This window comes from Camellia sinensis, chromosome 12 (assembly GCF_055761805.1).
Source record: "Camellia sinensis isolate YWXY chromosome 12, ASM5576180v1, whole genome shotgun sequence".
In the NCBI taxonomy this organism is placed as follows: Eukaryota; Viridiplantae; Streptophyta; class Magnoliopsida; order Ericales; family Theaceae; genus Camellia; species Camellia sinensis.
Window position 1 is genome coordinate 82,025,141 of NC_138972.1, and position 19,749 is coordinate 82,044,889.

General features: G+C 36.1%; 1 protein-coding gene across 1 annotated transcript in view; it reads right to left on the reverse strand.

Moving 5' to 3' along the window:
- Positions 1 to 16,977, reverse strand: part of LOC114317161 (Tetratricopeptide repeat (TPR)-like superfamily protein) — a 47,499-nt gene extending 30,522 nt beyond the window's left edge. Inside the window, exons 1-11 of the mRNA XM_082899066.1 lie at positions 16,579 to 16,977; positions 16,386 to 16,480; positions 15,870 to 15,969; positions 15,482 to 15,586; positions 15,150 to 15,312; positions 12,898 to 13,018; positions 12,715 to 12,777; positions 12,513 to 12,593; positions 12,291 to 12,385; positions 12,059 to 12,209; positions 9,448 to 9,534 (exon numbers count right to left, since the gene is read on the reverse strand). Coding sequence (XP_082755192.1) covers positions 9,448 to 9,534; positions 12,059 to 12,209; positions 12,291 to 12,385; positions 12,513 to 12,593; positions 12,715 to 12,777; positions 12,898 to 13,018; positions 15,150 to 15,312; positions 15,482 to 15,586; positions 15,870 to 15,969; positions 16,386 to 16,480; positions 16,579 to 16,741 — 1,224 coding nt within the window. The 5' untranslated portion in view covers positions 16,742 to 16,977. The remainder of the gene's footprint in view (positions 1 to 9,447; positions 9,535 to 12,058; positions 12,210 to 12,290; positions 12,386 to 12,512; positions 12,594 to 12,714; positions 12,778 to 12,897; positions 13,019 to 15,149; positions 15,313 to 15,481; positions 15,587 to 15,869; positions 15,970 to 16,385; positions 16,481 to 16,578) is intronic.
- Positions 16,978 to 19,749: the final 2,772 nt, after the last annotated feature.

Here is a 19,749-nt window from a genome sequence, read left to right on the forward strand (position 1 = left end):
GCCAAATTGTCTATTGAATCCCTACACTATTGATTGAATCTATTAAGTCTCTAAACTATATAAATTAAAGTATATTTAGTCCCTAAACTATTAAGTGAATCTATTAAGTCCTAAAATATTTAATTCAAACCTATTCAATCCCTAAAAAGATTACAAAAATAAAATATAGTCCCATAAGTATTATAAATTAGTAAAACACCTGCCCAATTAAGATTTTATTAAGGAAAAATCTAAAATTTTTATTTTGTCTGTAATAGGTGTTTTTATTTCGTTCTGTGTTTAAATTAATATTAAAGTCTCGTTTCCCATTCTTGTCAATAAATTCTATGAATATCAGATATACTAAAAAAGTATAATTAAATAATTTAAATAATAACACTTCATTACAAATAATAGTATAACAAAATAATACATGAATTAAGTAATAAAAAGAACTTAGCGACAAATTTAAAAACAATCAATTAAAAATTATAAACGAAATCTAGCATATAATACTAGATAAAGGAGAGCATGTAGCCATTGTAAAAGATAATTAAGAAAATACTATAGATAATTACACTTACTATTATAAAGGAAATTCACCATAAGGACTGACACCACTTTTCAAAGACATTAAAATTTAAGTTTATTTGAAATCAAATTTTAACTAGATTAGGTATTTTACTAATTTATAATACTTATTGGTTTATATTTTATTTTTGTAATCCTTTTAAGAAATAAATAGATTTGAATTAAATACTTTAGGGATTTAATCGATTCAATCGATAGTTTAGGGACTAAATAGACTTTGACTTATATACTTTAGGGACCTAGTAGACAATCGATAGTTCAAGGACTAAATAGATAATTTGACAATAGTTTAGGAGTAGAAAGTGTAATAAACCCTAAGAAATATGACCTAAATAGGTTGTACCCATTACACAAGGCTCCCGCTTTAAGCATGGAATGGAAGAGGTAATAGGTACGCAGTCTTCCCCCACTTATTTGTTGGGAGGCTGACTTCGTGACTCAAACTGTCTCCACAAGGCTCAAGGCAGGTAGCACTTGCCATTGCATTGAGTCACAACGTCTTCTTTAAAGTTGGTGACATTTGTTGGCAAAATTCACTTCACCCCATGTGACGTAGAATGTGCAGCCTACCTCCTAATATTAAGAAATAAGCACATCACTACTTGTGGTTTGTGGACTAAAACACACAGGTAACTTTTGTTAATGGTTCTTGAAATCACCTAAATACCCTCATCTTCTTCCTCTCCTCTGAACTAAACTCGTATTCACACACATATACGTACATGTATACATATAAACCAACAAAAATAACCACCACTAATTGCCACCCCCACTGCAATGCACCCATTGCCACCAACCAACCCCTTCTATTTCCTGCCAACTGCCACCCCCAATTCCCCCTTCCCTTTCCCGACACCCTACTTATTCAAAAAGAGTGAGATAGAGCACAATTTGGTATTGTAAACTCTTTTATTATTGCAATGTTTCTTCAATGCGAGGGTTCCCTGGCCATGGTTCCAGGCTTCCAAAGTGAATTTATGGCTATGCTTTTTTCAGAATTAGAAAAAGATGCTGCTACTATAACTGGATGGGGTAAACTATTGTAATTATAACTATTTTGGTAGGCTATATAAGTGAAAAGTGTTCTGATAAAAATATGTCAATTTTCAGAATATTTCGGTTGGGAACAATGTTTATTTTCACAATAGTAATGATCTGCAGATCAAATGTCATTCAATGAAAAGTACGAAGAGCGTGGGGGTTGAAAACAAGGCAATTGGTTTACCTTCAAAGGTTGGCAAAGTAGTGACAGCACTAGAAGTTCGCAATATCAATGTTGATCAAATTTCAGTAGAGGTCGAAAATCTATATATTATAGAAACTGGAAATTTTCAGACTTTTTTCCTTTTTTTTTTTTTTTTTTTTTTTGATAAATAAGCCAACTTTATTTAAAAGGCATCAAGACGATGCAAAGAATACAAGGAAAATAGTAGCCCACGCTGGCCCGCAAAAGCTAACTAATCAAACCCTCCACAAAATGTACAAAAGTCAAGACATCAAGATCTACCGAACCCATAACCCAACTATGCAACACCATAAGAAGCCTGACACATTCTGAAAAATGCATCAATTACGCTCCAACCAAACCAACCATAACAAGCAAAGGGAAGCATGTAACTAAGACTTCCGACTCCTCTTACCCACCATCGACCCGCCCCAGCTAAACAACACACCCCGCACAGACCCCAGTTACACCCAAATCACACCAAAAAGAGCAACAATCAAACACCAAAGCCGGTACACAACAGAGCAATGAACCAACAAATGTTCCACCATTTCTGCATCTCTACAACGCGTACAACACCAATTTACTAACACATGGCGCCGCCGAATCAAATTGTCAATAGTAAGGATACGACCCAAAGCTACCGTCCAAACGAAGAAAGCCACCTTGGATGGAGATCCCATCACCCAAATATTCTTCCAAGGAAGCACGACAATGTCGCCCCCAACAAGCACCCTATAAAATGACTGTAATACACCCTTAGACTTCCAAACCTCCCATACCAAAGAATCCACCCCCTCCCCCCTTGTTGCAACCCATACGAGAAGCCCAAAAGATCCACCAATTGGTCTAACTCTCAATCCTGCACCGCACGTCGAAGATGAACGTTCCAAACAACTGAGTTCCCTTGCCTCACCCTAACTGAAGCAACCAGCACCTCCATATCAGCCGCAATAGCATATATCGCAGGAACCATGCCCTTCCAAAGACATCTCACCACACGATCCCCCACCACTTTAAACCAAACCCTACCCCAAAAGTCCTTCCTCCCCAACCAAATCCCCATCCATAAACCACGACCATGAGATTGAACCACCCTCTTCGAACACCAACCCCGCCCTCCTCTCCATATTTAGCCACCACCACCCTCCTCCATAACCACTCCCTTTCCTCCACAAAACACCACAATTACTTCCCTAAAAGAGCCCGATTGAACACCACCAATCTTCTCACGCCCAAACCCCATCTCCTCAGGAATACAAACCCTCTCCCAATCCACCAAATGGAAATGAAAACCCTCCCCACCCCCACCTCCACGCCACAAAAAATCTCGTTGAAGCTTCTCCAGTCTCTTAGCCACGACAGAAATGACATGCACAAACATAAAATACGTCGGAATACTATAAAGGACACTCTTGATCAAAGTAACCCACCCCCCTTTTGATAGGTACTGCCACTTCCACCCCACAACCCACCGTTGCACTTTATCCACCACCCCATCCCACACCCTTGTCTCCTTAAAGGTAGCCCCCAAAGGAAGTTCCAAATAAGAAACTGGTAACATAGCCACCTTACAGCCCAAAACAGCCGCCAACACTTGTAAGCGAACCACTTCTCCCACTGAGATCAATTCCGACTTAGCCAATTGACCCGAATGCCGGACACCGCCTCAAAACATAACAGCACACACCGCAAATTGCCAATCTGAATAGCGTCCGCATCACAAAAAATCAGCGCATCATCAGCATAGAAAAGATGAGAAACCACCAAAGAATCAGACCCCACCCCCACCTCAAAGCTCGATAACAAACTGCCTTGAACTGCCCTGTATAGCAAACGACTCAACCTCTCCATAACCAAAATGAACAATAAAGGGGATAAAGGGTCGCCCTGACGTAAGCCTCTCCAAGTGGGAAAGAAACCCGCTAGTGTCCCATTAACCAAAACGGGCATCCGAATAGTAGATATACAAAAATGAATCCATTGCCTCCACCGCTCCCCAAAACCCATCATCTCCAATATATACAGCAGAAACTTCCAATTGACGTTACCATAGGCCTTCTCAATATCCAACTTACAAATTATCCCCTCATTTGTCTGCCGAAGCCGCGAATCCACACACTCGTTAGCCACAAGAACAGTATCTAAAATCTGACAACCGCCCACAAATGCATTCTGAGACTCTGACACCACCCCCTCCAGCACACCCCGAAGCCTATTGGCCAGAACCTTGGCCACTATGAAGCATAGGTACTTCGAAAAATATGTCGTACCTGTACTGGGTACTTACCGGCGTATGGTACCTTGTATGGTACTTTTGCATTCATACCGGATACACGAAACATGTACTCAAGTTTTTTTTTTTTTTTTAATTTTTAGCATACCCAGACGTACCTAATATATACCCAAGTGGTACCATACCTCAGTTGAAAAAATATTTTCTTCTACTACAGACATAAAACTCCTTTCACTAGATTTTTTTGTTTTTTTTTTATTTTATGCTCAGCATGATTTTAAAATTAAACTATAATTTGTAAGTTATTTAATATATTGACATTTAATTTTGATTTATATCTTTATTTTTGGCATTAAATGTTAATTGTAGGTTCAACTTAACAAATTAAACTATTTAATTAATTTTTACATTACTCTAAATTAAAAATAAATATTTTTTAACAAACATACTAAGCCGTACTCGTATCTTATTTTTTTAATTTTACTGTATCGACGTACCCATATCATACTAGTACCGGTACTCTTACCCGTACCCGTGCGTCATAGATTGGCCAATAATTTATAAACACTGCCTAGAAGACTAATAGGCCAAAAATCTCAGATATCCTCTGCCCCTCCTTTCTTAGGAATCAAAGCCATGAAAGTTGCATTCAAATTCCTCTCAAATTGCCTTGCCTGATTAACTGCTCACGCACTGCCAACACATCCTCCTTCACCACCCCCCAATAATGTTGGGAAAAAAAAAGCAATAGAAAAACCATCTGGTCCCAGTGCCTTATCCCCAAGCATACTCCTCAGTGCACCCAAGACCTCCTCCTTAGTGAAAGGTCTCTCCAACAACAAAGCATCTCCGAGATAGAATCAAAAAACAACACCATCTAACCCTGGCCTCCGCATATCTCCCTTATCACAAAAAAGATGCTGATAAAAGCCCATTATGCCATCCCTAACCTCCTCTTTGACAAAAGCATTGCCCCATTCACCCACATCCTCCCTATCTGACCCACCAATGAACATTTGCCATTCGATGGAAAAATTTGGTATCATGGTCCCCATCTTTCAACCACGAGCATTTCGATTTCTGACGAAAGCTAATCTCCTCCATCCGAGCGACCTTTGCATATTCTTTCCGAGCCGCATCCCTATATACCACATCCTCCTCACATAGACCCCCTCAACTTCCTGCTCATCCAACCCATGCATAACTGACAAGATGTTCGCCTTCTGAGCCTCCAAACAACCAAAAACGCCTACATTCCATCTCTTCAGATCAGATTTAAGAAGTTCCAATTTCCGAGCTAATCTGCAGCTTAGCTTCCTTACCACACTATAACTCCCCCACCAACCACCCACCTAACGTTTGAAAGCGGTAATCAAGTCATAACCCAATTGCATTGTTAAGGAAAGGACACCAAGAAAAACCAAAGAAAGAAAAAAAGAAAAGACAAAATTGGCTCACCACTTTCATATTTTCACATATCAAAAATGAGAACAAAAAAAATGGACAACATAATTTGATTGAGAGCGGGTAATGTGTGGGTCAGTGTTTTAAAAGGCTCTAGGCGCACCGAGGCGATAAGGTCTCCTATAGGTAAATTTTTCAACATAACAAATATATATATAATATTTAAAAAATCATAACCATTTTTAATAATCTCTAAACATAACATTCAATCTTCTAAAAATTAGAAATATAAAATCCAACAAAAGGTATAAAGTATAACATTCAATCTTTTATCACTTTTTGCTCTCTTATGACTACATTTGGTCATTTTATATTGAATAGTTTTGAATCCATGTGAGTATGTCTACAAAAAAAGCACTTAATCAACAATTGGAGTAGAAAAATGAGTAAAGCCCATGAAGCCCACGCCTTGCGCCTCAAAAAAAAGCCCTCGCCTCAGCGCCTAAGCTGCGCCTAGCGTGTTGCGCCTCACCTCGATCTGTTCGAAGCGCAAGGCTGCGCCTCATTGCGCCTCGCGCTTAGGCTCGCGCCTAAGCGCGCCTTTTAAAACACTAGTGTGGGTTTGTGTATAGTGTGATGAACGGTGCATGGGGTGTGACAAGCAAGATGAGAGTGTGCCATGGAGAAGTGGGGGAGGCAATGAAGAGACAAATTACAGGTGGGGAAGTGGGAGTGAAAAAGACAACGGCATTTTTGTGATTTTGTAGAATCATAAGAGTGTTTTGTCTTAAAAAATACTCACTCTCAGCAAAGGCGCATAAGTCACACCTTTAGTTAATTTAGACAGAAATTGTGACAGGGAATTTAGCTCATAAACCATAAGGAGTGGAGTGTTTATTTTTTAACATCAAGGGGTAATTTGCACATTAACTACCATAGAGGGGGAGGGATGTAAAGTGAAATTTGCCCCTTTTTTATATGTAATGGAATTGTATTAAAAGAGAATCAAGGGGACGCATCCCACACATAAAAGTAAAACCTATATCATGATCTTGAAAGACTGAAAAATAAGCTCCTTAGAAAATTAAATCAACAAAAAATTCCAAAATTTGTCCTAGGATAAATATAAACCCCTTAAAGATCCACCGATACAAAATACAACAAAATAACTTGAGTTAGTATGTAGGTTCATCTATTTCACAAAAGATCTCCTATAACATTTTCCCCATATGATCCGCAAGGCACAAACGGGTCAAAAGCCACACCTTACTCCTCTTCCCTACTCTGCCACCCAACCAAGCATGCAATAAGTCTGCAACACCTCTTGGGAAGGATCAAGACATCCCAAAGATCAAAAGGCTCATGTCCCATATAACCCCTTTGCCACACTACTATGTAGCAATGAGGGTCATTTCCCTCGTCACACTTGCACATACAACACCAACTAACCGTGATGTGTCTTCTTGTGATAATATGGATGTCCCCTACGCAGCCACCTTACCAAGCACGAAAGAAGTCTGTGACACCTCTTGGAAAGCATCAATCCCAGACATCAAAAGGCTTATGTCTCATATAACTCCTTTGCCACCCTACAATGTAGCAATGCGGGTCATTCTCATTGTCACATTTGCATGTGCCATCTTTTGATAAGATGTTGATAGTGCTTTCATGTTTTGGGAGGATCAAAAAGGGCCAAAGTGCTTTGGTATTGTGCCGTCTTTGCAACTTTTTGGGTTTTATAGTTGGAAAGGAAGCGCGCATTTTTGAAGAAAAATCTCAGCATGTGGAATTTTTCTTGGATAAAAACTTGTCACTTAACTTACTTTTGGGGCTTCGGTGAACCCCCTTTTTTAAGGAAATTCCACTGTATTTGTTAGCTAGAAATTGGTTGTTGGTGTGTGATATGTAGGAATTTGTTGATGTAGTCTTTATTTGGGTTATGTATTTTTCTTCCTTTATTTTTCTTATTTGTAGAGGATGCCTCATCCTCATCTCTTTTTGATTAATCAATAAAATTCTTTGTTATTGATCCCCAAAACAAAACAAAAAAAAAAAATATGATGGTAATGAGAACTTTCTTAGGAATTGCATTCCAACAGCACAAAAAAGCCACTTTCGAAGGGGGCACACACTGACCAAATCCATTTCCAAGGGGGGCGCACACACTATCGCCAATGCCAACCTTCAATTTGACATAACCCACAAAATCCAACCAATCCTTTATGATTCCTTTCCACAACTCTTTTCCCACAGCCGTAAGACTTGTCCACCTCCGATGAATCCCAATCACCCTAAGTTGTGCCATATTTAGTTGAGACAACTTGGCTCCAAAGTCTCTCCCTCTTCAATGCAAATCTCCAAAGCTACTTCCTCAATAAAGGAAATCACACTAAAGTTTCTATAGCCTCTTGGCGACGAAGTCTAGGCTATAGATAGATGACATATAGTATGTAGGCAAACTTGACAAAATACTTTTGACAAGAATAAGCTGCCTTCCTTGTGATAGATAGTGCTTCTTCCATCCCGTTATCCTCCTTTGAAGTTGCTCAACCACCCCATCCCAAACAAAAATGGATTTGAAAGAAGAATCAAGAAGAAACCCCAAATAAATAGTTGGATGAAACCCTACCCCACAATCAAAAACAAAGGCCAAAAATTCTAGGATTATTCACCATTTGTTCTGAAGGAATACGTAAAATAAAAGAGAACTACTGAACATGATAGTATATATATATAAACATACATGCAAATTATAATATTTCCATAATTATATCTATAATTTTGACCAACATTTGCAGTGTTCACATATAAATCAATTGTTTGGGATGTTCTAAATAAGTGCACTTTTTGACTTTTTATGAAATATGGGTTGGGTTTGAAGTGATGTGGTAGAGAGGTGATGTGACTTAAATAAGATGATGTGACTTAAATAGGATAGTTAACCCGTTTGGTAGAGCTGTGAGAAAGTGATTATAGCTTATAACTGTGAACATAAACTGATTTTTGACTTATAAATTAAGCTTCTCCTCCCCCACTCAAAGAATAAGTTGATTTTTGACTTACAAAAAGCTATAAGTTATATTGTTAAGTTGAACCAAACACATCAAAATAGCTTAAATTAAGCTAAAACCTGAAATAAGCTGGAAATAAGCCTTACCAAACAGGGCCAGTGACTTTTTGACTTTTTGGCTTTTTCTGAAGACGCCAAACTTAGCCTTAGATTATCTTTTTCTTCCTTTTTTCTTTTACTTTCAAGACTAAATGTTCAACAAGCTTTTCAAAAAATAACTAAATTACACACATAATGTACAGCTCTTCCTGCAACTACAAACATATTGATGGACAGTTAGGGCCCCAAACAAACCCTCACAAAACCCCCACCCAAGATAGAGAGGATACGTTTAAAAAAGTGAAATAAATAAGGCTAAATTACACTTACACCCCCTGAAGTTTGAGTTTAATACATATCACCCCTTTACGTTTGGGAAATTACACTAACCCCCCGTTCATTGTAATTATTTAGACGGAATTAATGTCGGTATCAAAAAGACATTGAATTCATACATTCTTTCTTTTCTTGCTTTGCTTTACGTCTTCTGTTTATTCTTTTTCTTTTCTTTGCTTTACTTTTTTTTTTTTAAATATAATTTCCTTTGTTTTTCAACCAGGAGTTGTTGCCTTTTATATAAACAAGGGGATTTGTGAAATGAGACTATCAACCACAAGGGTGGGAATGTAATTTCCATAACGTCAGGGGGTGGGATGTAATCGGACCAAACCTCAAGGGGTGTCAGTGTAATTTACCCAATAAATAAATACATGTCAAATCATAACAACCAGCAATTTACAACTATTATCTTTTAGGGTAAAAAATTAGGTAAAAGTGCACAAGTTAGATTAATGTCATAAACATTAACATTAACATATAAAAAAATTAAAAAACCCAAAGACATCAAACCTTAATTGCACAACTTGACCCCCAAAAAAAAAAAAAAAAAAAAACTATACATACTAAATATGTGTTAAATGCATTCTCCATGCAATATTCAGCATCCTTGCTTGACTGATCCAACATGAAGTATGTTAGTCCCATCATTTCCTGCACCAAAAGTAGACAAAAATGTTGCGTGATAATAAGAAGTTGGCACAACTATATATCAATAATGCAAAATATACAGTTGACATCGAAAGCAAAGAAAGCATAATAAAAAGAAAAGACAATCAGATTCAATTTTATATCAGAACTGCGGAGGAAATTATTTTTTATTTTTAAATATTTGTTCTAGACTTTGGAAAAGGAGTGATGAAGGGTTGAGGTTTTGGTGATTTAATCAAGTAAAGAATAAGATGATAAATGGGACTATTATGGGCCAACAACTGTTTGTACCCATTAATAGTTAACAAAGGCTCTTATGTGTTCTTTTGAGTATGTACTAGGATTGAGCAATCATGGAAGACAACATATTGGATTTGTGATGCACTCCATAAAAATAGCAAGAAAAAAAGTATACTAAAGAAAGCAGCAAAAATTGGAGATTGACATAATTTAAGGCGATGCCAGTGGGATCCATGAATAATAATGTGGTGCTAAGATAGTTGTGACTAGGGCTGGGCATAGGGTTATCCAACCCACAAAAACTGCCGAACCCAAACCACCCGCACCTATTTGGGCGGTTTTGTATAATCGTTAGAGTCGGATGCGGATTAGGATTTTCTTGTTTTGCGGGTTGCGGACAGGTCGTGGGTTTTACTTGCACTCGCATTCGCACTCACCCACCTGCATCTGTATACATTGTTTAGTTTATACTTTTTCTATAAAGTGAATGTGAGTCAATTGACTGATCCTAGCCTGTGCTTATGGTCTATTTCCTTTTGGAAGTAAATTGGATAGATAGGTCGTAATTTATTTGGGATAAATCATTTGGAAAATAATGATTTCATGATAAGAAATATGTAATTTTATGGCCCAAAACAATATTTAAAAAATGGGGAGAAAAGTCCCAAAAAGAATATTTAAAAAATGGGAAAAGAACAAGCCGAAAAATAAAATTTTAAAGGAAAAGCCCAATCCGCAAACCGCCCGCACATCCACGAACCCTATCCGCACAAATCGCAATCCGCACTTGCAGGTAAATCCAAACTACAAATTGAACCGTCAAAAATCAATCCGCGAGCACCCCTAGTGGTGGCAATGATTGTGGTAATGATGGCATGATAATTGCGGTGATAAGATAGTGGGGTGGAGGTAGTTGTGTGAGGTACGGTAGAGTTATTGAAGGTGGTGGTAGTGGAGTGATGGCGATGGTGGTGGTAATAGTGGTGATGTGATGATGGAGGTAGCGGGTGGTGGGGCAAGGTGGTGGCAGTGTTGTGATAGTTCTGGTGGCAATAGCAATGGTAGTTGTATAGTCATGCTGGGGGTGATAGTCCGACAGTGGCATTGGTGGGGTGATGGCAGTACACCTCAATGGTGTCATAATCATAACACATTAAACATTTCAACATTCAGCATTTCGAATTAAGTAAGAAGTTTATGACTTAAAATTTGAGTATATTATTAAGATGTGCATAAAATTTTAAGTGATATTAATTGTCATTATCAAACGGATTTAATTTATTTTCACTTAATACATTCAATTTTAAGTGTTGAATTGGCTTATCAAACACCACCTTAGTATATTAACTAGAAATTCAAGCCCTATAAAAGTTAGGGGGTCTCTAAAGTCTAAATAAGTCATGTAATGGATCTAAGGCCTCGTTTGGCAAGAGGCTATTTTAGCCAATTAGCCAAAAGTTACTAAATTAGCCAAAAAGTCAATAACCCATACCAAAAAGTCAAAGATTCTCTTTTCTCTCTACTTTTTGCACATCTTTTCGTAATTAGCCAAAAAGTCATCACAAACATACAAGTTTTTTTTACCTATCTTTTTAGCCAAATAGCCAAAAAGTTACTAAATTAGCCTGTTCCCAAACGAGGCCTAATTCAACAAGTTCAATTTTATAGATTATTCTTATGTTTTGGAAACACTGTGGGATTGTGCAATGCAATTATAACCTTACGTGTAGTGAATGTAAAAGCTAAGCATGAAGCCTAGACTTTTCCTCTTCCAGTTTCAATTTCCAACATGTTTAACCTTAAAAATTCCAATAAAATAAAATAAAATACTAAAACCAGTTTGAATTGTCTCTCTTTTTTTTTTTAATAATACATTTTCATTATAAAAACTAATAAAAATTTTAAAAAATAAAATAATGGAACGTCGCCCTTGTACAAAAGAGAAGCAATATTAACCACACACCAAAAAAACAAAAAAAGTAAGCCCCCATACTCCACGTGTCATAAAACTAAAAAAATTAAGAATTGATCAAGAGAAGGGTTACTAACCTCCAGCTATACAGAAAACATACAAAAAAAAACCTTTACAACATCGAAAGACCTACTGTTCTTTTCCCTCCAAATGATCCACATAATGCATAATGAAATCAGAAACCCCACTCTCTTCCTCCTCTTCCCTACTCTAGCCTCCCACCAACTATACAAAAAAGATCAACCACTCCCACTGGGAAAACCTACTCCATACTAAACCAAGAATGATACAGTATAAACACAGTTTTGAAGTTACCTGTACACCAGCATAGCGTTTCCACACTTTGTCAATCTTGTAATCCGTGGAAAGTAGTCGATAATTTGACAGTGCGAGTTCATAATCTCGTAGCATGAAGGCATAATCACCTAAAACTCTTATTTGAGATTCAATGGAGCTAAAAGTATACCTTCAATAGTGATTATAACAACTAAATTAGAAGAAGAAAGAGGCATGCAGCAAAAAAATAAAATAAACCATAAAAACATACATAGGACCATTCTGGGTGTCCGGTGTATCTTCTTTCCCTTTTCTCCACCATAAGTTTTTTATTTGATTTCTGAAACCTCTCCTTGTTGCAGAGACCTAAACAGATGCAAGATTAAATTGGGAAGGAAATAGGATAAGACAAAGACAGGTGACAATAATTGACTTGGGAAGTACAAGTCAATCATAATATTCGAAATTTTTAAAAAAAATGGAAGTAAAATACCTGTTGATTAAGGACACGGATTTTTTGCTCCATGTGAGGAATTATGTGTTTAGATGACAGATCTTGCATGACATTTTGTAGCTGTTTCAATTCATAAAAAGTTGACATCTTGGTCATAATTTCAAGTGTAAGCAAAACTATTAAGAGTGAAGTCCTCAAAAAAATTTCAGCACATCAAGCTAAATAAGATTGAACAAAGAACCTCATCCATATCATCAATGTTAAGAAAGCAACCAAGACGATGATTCGGTGAAGACTCAGTTCTCTGCCATAGACATCAGAATACAGCCTTTTAACATATTTTATCCACTTAAACAAATCCTCACTTTGAATATGAAAGATGGAAGCACAAAAAAAGAATTTACAATGCCAAACTTTAGCTTACATGAAGAGCCCATGGATTTTCCTGATGTTCTACTAAACCATCTTGAGAGGAGTTAACGCACAGCAGCCCACAATCATTTGAGCCAAATGTACTCCTCATCTCCGTTAAAAATTTGGTTGTTCTGCAAAAGAAATTATTAAAAAAATCAATCTTATTAGATTTAAGCAGCACATGCTTAATAAAGGAAAAATTATAAAAGAATAAGCAAAAATTATTAAGAATCACATGTCGTGGCAAGTTTTTGTTTTGCGGTTTCTGGTCTGTTTGCAAGAAGATAAAGAGTGAAGTTACTTAAGACATGAACTTAGAACCACTTGACATGTGAAGTGTATTAGGAACTCAGTGGCATCTCAAAGCCGCCAATACCAACCCCCAGAAATATATATTTATATATATCAGTGCATTTTGCCGCACTCTTGCATACCTCAGCAAATCAACTTTCAAAATTTTTGAGTGTCTACAAAATTTATAAATTAGTTCTCGATGTTAATTTGTTTGTTTTCATTTATTTATCTTTTTAATTTTTAACTTGTCAGGAATAATTTTTTTTGTTCATTGGTGGAGTTCACAACTGAACATATTGATACTCAAAATCACTTGCATATTTAGTACATTACTTTATAGATTAAAATAAAAATCATAAGATACTGCAGAACCAGTATATGTGAAAGTAGTGAAAAGCACCAAAAGATTAGTAGAATGAATAAGAAGGCTAGCATGATTGACAGTGTGGATGTACTACTGAAAAAAAGTATCACGTTAGAAGTAAATCTACAAACATAATCCAGTAGACAATCCAGTATTGTAACCCCCATTGATCAAGAGTCCTTGCACCTTACTAGGAGGTTAGGTATCCGACACTCCCACCTATGTGTTGGCCATTCCCTCTTACTTTTGTTTGGGTATTTATTGTGTTTGTTGTATGCTTGTAGTTATGTGTCGAGTTTTATTGTATGCTTGTAATTATGTGTTGGACTTTCTTATTGTTGAATGTTCAATTTGATGTAATTCTCATCATCTTTGTGATTTATCTCCTAGCGATTGACTCAAAAAAAATTCAGTCTTGTAACCTTCTATGTGGTTTGCATAAAGAACAGGCCATGGAATCAAGAATCATTATTTACTAGGCCCACATAAATTTAAGAAGACCCAAGAGAAACTCAGCTTCCCATTTAAGTTTTCTCACAGATGATAATCCTACCACCAATCTTAAGCCGCTCAAACCAAAATAACAAAAACTGCATTTGGTTTAAAGTTCCAAAGATTCACCATTACGACAGCAATTTGGGACACAGGATAGCATTATATCTTTTAAGATTATACAATAGTATATATATAAAAAAATAAAAAAAATAAAAAAAAAAGAGCCATTGCCCAGTAATGGTCTCATCAATCGTAAATGATGGGAAATTCAAACTGCAAGCAAGTTAAGCACTAGCTTAATACCACAAAGTGGTTGCTCTGAAATTCAAACATGTGCTTACACTTCACTGCCTGAACTTTATAATATCAGAGGAACGATGACGAGAATGGATTTTATAGTCTAACAAATGATGACGTCATCATTTTCCATATGTTTGACTAATAGATGACAAATGTTATGGGCCAAAGCATTATAGATTTTATAGTTGAAGGGAGCATGGTATAAATATGCCAAACTGTGGGACAAACTGTAATTTTTCATTACTTAAGGGATGTGTTACATGGACTCGTAAATTTTCTCCGAAGTACCCGTGTCCACCGAATATGACAAGGCTAAAAGTGCGGGATATGTGTCCAACACCCGTACCCAATTTAGACACTTAAATCCTCTAATTTTTTATGTTGTTTCAAGATGAAAAAGCTCACATTTACTAGTAAATAAACATTTATAACCTCTCACATGGATGAGAAATATAAATTACATATTTTATAAGAATATTATACAATAGGCAATGTATAATATAAGTGTCCACGATGCATCCTAATACTCATATCCAACTTTTGGATACATATTCCAATATCCTAAGATTTAGGTTTATGAAAGTAGGATGCTTGGACATGCACTTGCACTCGATACTCGTACCCAAATCCATGTCACATAGCTCAGGGGAGGTCAGTGTAATTTCCCCTTTCTTTCAATTTGCATCGTACTTAGATATCAAAAGCAGCAAATTTAACATATATGATTGTTGTTCATTTCCTTCATAATGTTTGTTCGCTTTTTCATATTCTGAATTTTAACATAATAAGAAAGGAATGAGTTCATGTACTTCTCTGATGTGCCATCTTGGTTATCATGCAGCAACAGATAATACTTCAGAATCTTTGGATCCATTGCTCCATCACTAAGAAGTGAAGGCAACTGATCACTGTTAAAAAGGTCAACAAATCTATTGATAGGCTCTTCATCCTTTGAAGAAACAACCAAAAGACCTGCAAGTCAAGTTGAACAAAGGATACAATCAAGTAATCATTCCAAAAACGTAAAAGACCATAATCTGACATCATAAGCAGAAGAGATCAAAACAACCAAACTTGAGGAGAGACATAGAAAGAGAGGGGCAAACAGAAAAGTATTAGAAGAAGAAATACAAGAGCTTACATGCCACAGGATGGTCAAAAGCTTCATGATCTGAAAAAGAGACTGTTCGTACTAGCTCTTTGTTGAAGAACGGAAACCATGACGGTATGAGTTCAGATTGGGAGGCTGCACCACCAAAGAAATATTTATATGTGTCCATATATATCAGTCATTCAAAACATTGCACGTGAAAATTAACTGAAAAAGATTAGAACAAAAATGGAGACACTATAACAGATCTAAAACCACTATTGTAAAACAAGAAGATAAAACGAGGTAGCTGCAGTAAATTGTAATTAAAGAAAGCTAACAACAAATATATTTTCACAAATTCATATATACTTCGAAACCCATAAACAACTGCGACCATTTCATATAAGATTGCAAAACTATACAAGTTACAACTTACTAGTGAGTACAGTCTCAATTTGAGGTGGGTCTGAACACAAGTTCAAAAAATTTTCCTCCCCTGCATGAGTAATAACCTCTTTCACCCGCTCCTTTGCAACCTAATTAAATGGAAACCTTTTTTCAGAAAGAACAAGCTACAAAACCCAATGAAAGACACATAATAAATGGTGTTTGAACTTCTTCATCCATCCACCTTTATAAAAAACACATGCTTTCTTTTTGCCTATCATCAATTAATAAATTGTGTGAATGAACTGACTATCAACAAGTTAATACATTCAGCAAAATAAAAATAAAAATAAAAAATTATAAAATTTCAAATATGTTGATCAGATTTCCATAAGATTAATCAAAACAACTAACGCAATTAACTGCTAACCTGAGTGCAACAATTCTTTCTTCAACTCCTAAATGACAACCAAAAAATTAAAATAAACTAATAATGAAACTTTGCATTGGTTTCATTTTCCTTCATTTTACCAGCAACCAAACAGAAAATTTAACAATAAATCACCTCTACATCGGGCTGCCGAATGTCAGACGCGTAGAACAACCGTAACTTGAACTTCTGAAGCCTGTAGGGTTGATCACTCGCTGTCCGTACAGGTACTGTCACAAATTTCACACCAAAATCACATCAAAACCCCCAATTCTCTACACACAAACGCACATTCTATATACATATTTACATATACATGTATAGTTACCATCAATGTTGTCGAAGGCACAGAAAGGGCTGAGCATTTGAATCAAGCTGAGGCCATTCTTTTGACAAGTCTCTTCGACGAGGTTCGTTCGAAGCACCATGACAACGGGTGTGATCTCGTCCAATAACATTCGTCCGAGTGGAGTGTTCGCCGGATCCACCATCTTGCTGCCCTAGCACCACCGCAACCGCCGCCAACAACCACCGTGATAACGGCGACGCTGACTCGCGCGACTCCACCACTCACTGGGTCAACTCGGGATGTGAGAATTGATCAGAGATCTCGCTGTACACATTAGAAATGGACGATCCGAAGCTCGTCCGCAAGGCATATGCGAATGAGGCTGACGATGAGCCGAAGGGCCATAAATTAACTAGACCTTGGGCCTCCAATTTACATGCCCACTACAAAGAAGGCCCATGTCTATAATACCAAAATAATTGGAAAAAATCAATAATTACTAGTTAGTCTTACCGATCACTTATTTACTTACAAGTCCTTAGTGAAAATTCTATAGAACTATGAATTAGAAATTTATTAGTGTAACATATTCACTTTTGTTTTTGTTTATATGTAGTTGTGAGTTTTATTTGATAAATTCGTAAATTTATAGATGATAATTGTTTATGTATTAGCAGAATTTATTAGTAAATAAATCTGATATATAGGACTGACTTGTAAATACCACTTGGGAAAAAATACAAAAATTACTCCTTTGACGTTTGTAATAAATTAAAACACTATATTTTTAAATTTATTTGAATTAAGCCCTACACTTATAAACCGATCACAATTCAAACTATTTTGTCTATCTCCGTAAACTTGTGTAGCAAAGGTAACATCTTATAATACACATGTCACTCTTTTGTTAGCTTTTTTCTTTTATTCCCTTTTACTATTCATTTTAAAACATCTACTATCGAATTGTCTTTTTTCTTCATTTGTACAATCACTATTCCTATATCATTATCACTTATTTAAATTTATATTTTTTAAAAACCCTACTGCTCCACAACCGTCTTCTCTACCAGCTCTTTTGCATCAACCTCTCATTCATTACCTTTTGAAAAATCTAGAAATCCCCTAGATATTGATTTGTGATTATGTAACAATTTTAAGCAGTATATAACAATCCCAATTAAATAATCAAGACAAATCAACACAACGATTTTAACGTGAAAAAACCACAATTGGACACTTCCAACTGTGATTAAAAAATCATGGGCAACAGCCACAAAATAATCCACTAAGAAAATTTAAAGGAATTACACAGGTGGACTCTCAATTACCTAGCGAATCTACGCCTAATTGAACCAACCTCTATGTGCCTCTTCCAGCCCCGTCTTCACCTCGGAATTGTCTTTACGATGAGCCACTCCAGAATTCACTGAAACTTCAGACTCGAATTCTTCAGAATCTACCGAAGAACAACTCTCTCTCTCTCTTGTGTGTAACAAACAAAATCTTTAATGTACTCTCTTTAAACCATGAGTTAAATACTCAATAAAATATCAAAGAAAACTAACAAAATATCCCCAGATATAAACCTTAAGAACCAAAAAGAAGATCTGGAGGAATTAAATAATTTTGGGAGAAAACCAACTATTTATAGAAAATCCAAAAGTAATCATAATTTTGGAAGAAATCCAATTACTTATAGAAATCCAAAAGAAATCCTAATTTTGGAAGAAAATCAACTTCTTAAAGAAATCCTTGTCAAACGGGATTGCCAATAATAAAACCTAACAATCTCCCCCTTTGGTAATGCCGTGACAAACCACACCTAACAAATAAAATCCTAAACACCCCAATCCATTACAGCAAACAAAACCCAACTTTTTTCTCAAGGTCATGATCTGCAAAACAGTTATTAGTGCCACAATCTCCAAAACAACTATTAGTCCCACAAAAGTATATGAAAAAGCAATAAACATATGACACGGTTATCTTGAAACATGAGATGGAAAACATGAATAGATGAAAACTAAAACTCATGAAAAACAACTTTTAAATAACAAAAGCAAGATCATAAACAAACCCAAGTCAAGATGAACCAAACTCCCCCTCACTAAAAGCAACCACAAACACTGAAAACAGTGAACAAGAAGAAAACGACAAAAATAATATAGTGGAGCAAGCAAGAAATTTCAGATATGTACCTTAAAACACACAAGACTATCCAAGAAGCACAATTACTAGTAAACACAATGTGCACAGTCTGTAGAAGATTCCTTATGAAAGAAAGTGATGCATTATGTGAAAAGCATAGATCCCATGAGAAAAGTGTATGTGTGACTCTTGGAGTTCGACAAACACTAGATTCAATCCTAGCAGTGATCTGAAAGATGGACCTCCGACAAGAGAATCTAAGCACAACAAAGGAAAGTCAAACCACTAGGAATCAAGGGGTATTTGATGAGTAAAGGCGGAGACTCCCCCTCAATCAATGAATCTTTTCTTTTTTTCTTTATTTCTTTTGCATATTTTTTTCTTCTTCTCTTTCTTTTTCTGTTTCTTTTTCTTTTTCTTTTTTTTTTCTTTTTTTTCTTTTGCACACTCATTGGTGGCTGATACGCTCAAGAGTATGGAAACCGAACCAGAGAAGCATGGATATAATAAGGATGGCCTGGTTGTGACTCTGAGGTAGCCTTTTCCTCATGGCTAGACTACAAAGAATAGAGGGGAAAGCCATGGAGATGCAAAAAGATGGAGGACGGTTAAAAGACTCAACATCACCCAAGATATGCTAGTATAGGTCAATTCCTCTAGAAAAGCAAAAGATACAATGCCAGAAGTTCATAAAAAAAAAATCACTAAGGCGGAAGACTCCGATATTTGCTAATCCAAGAGTGTGTACAGAATGAAACATACTAATCAAAATACACACTCCAAAATGAGTAATGACCAAAGAAAGTACACACATATTAACATGTAATGGATATTCTCTTCAATTCCAATATGTACCAAGGACCACTCAAAAATTTCAAGTTTGCAAAACCATATTAAGAAAATCTTTTATTTTTTTGGATTTTTATTTTTTTTTCTTTTTCTTTTTCTAAACAAAGCAAGACATAAAAAAAAAAAAAAAACATGCACACATTTTTTTTTCATTAAAAAAAACACACAGAAACCCAAAAACTAAAACAAATAAACAAATTAACACAAGTCAAG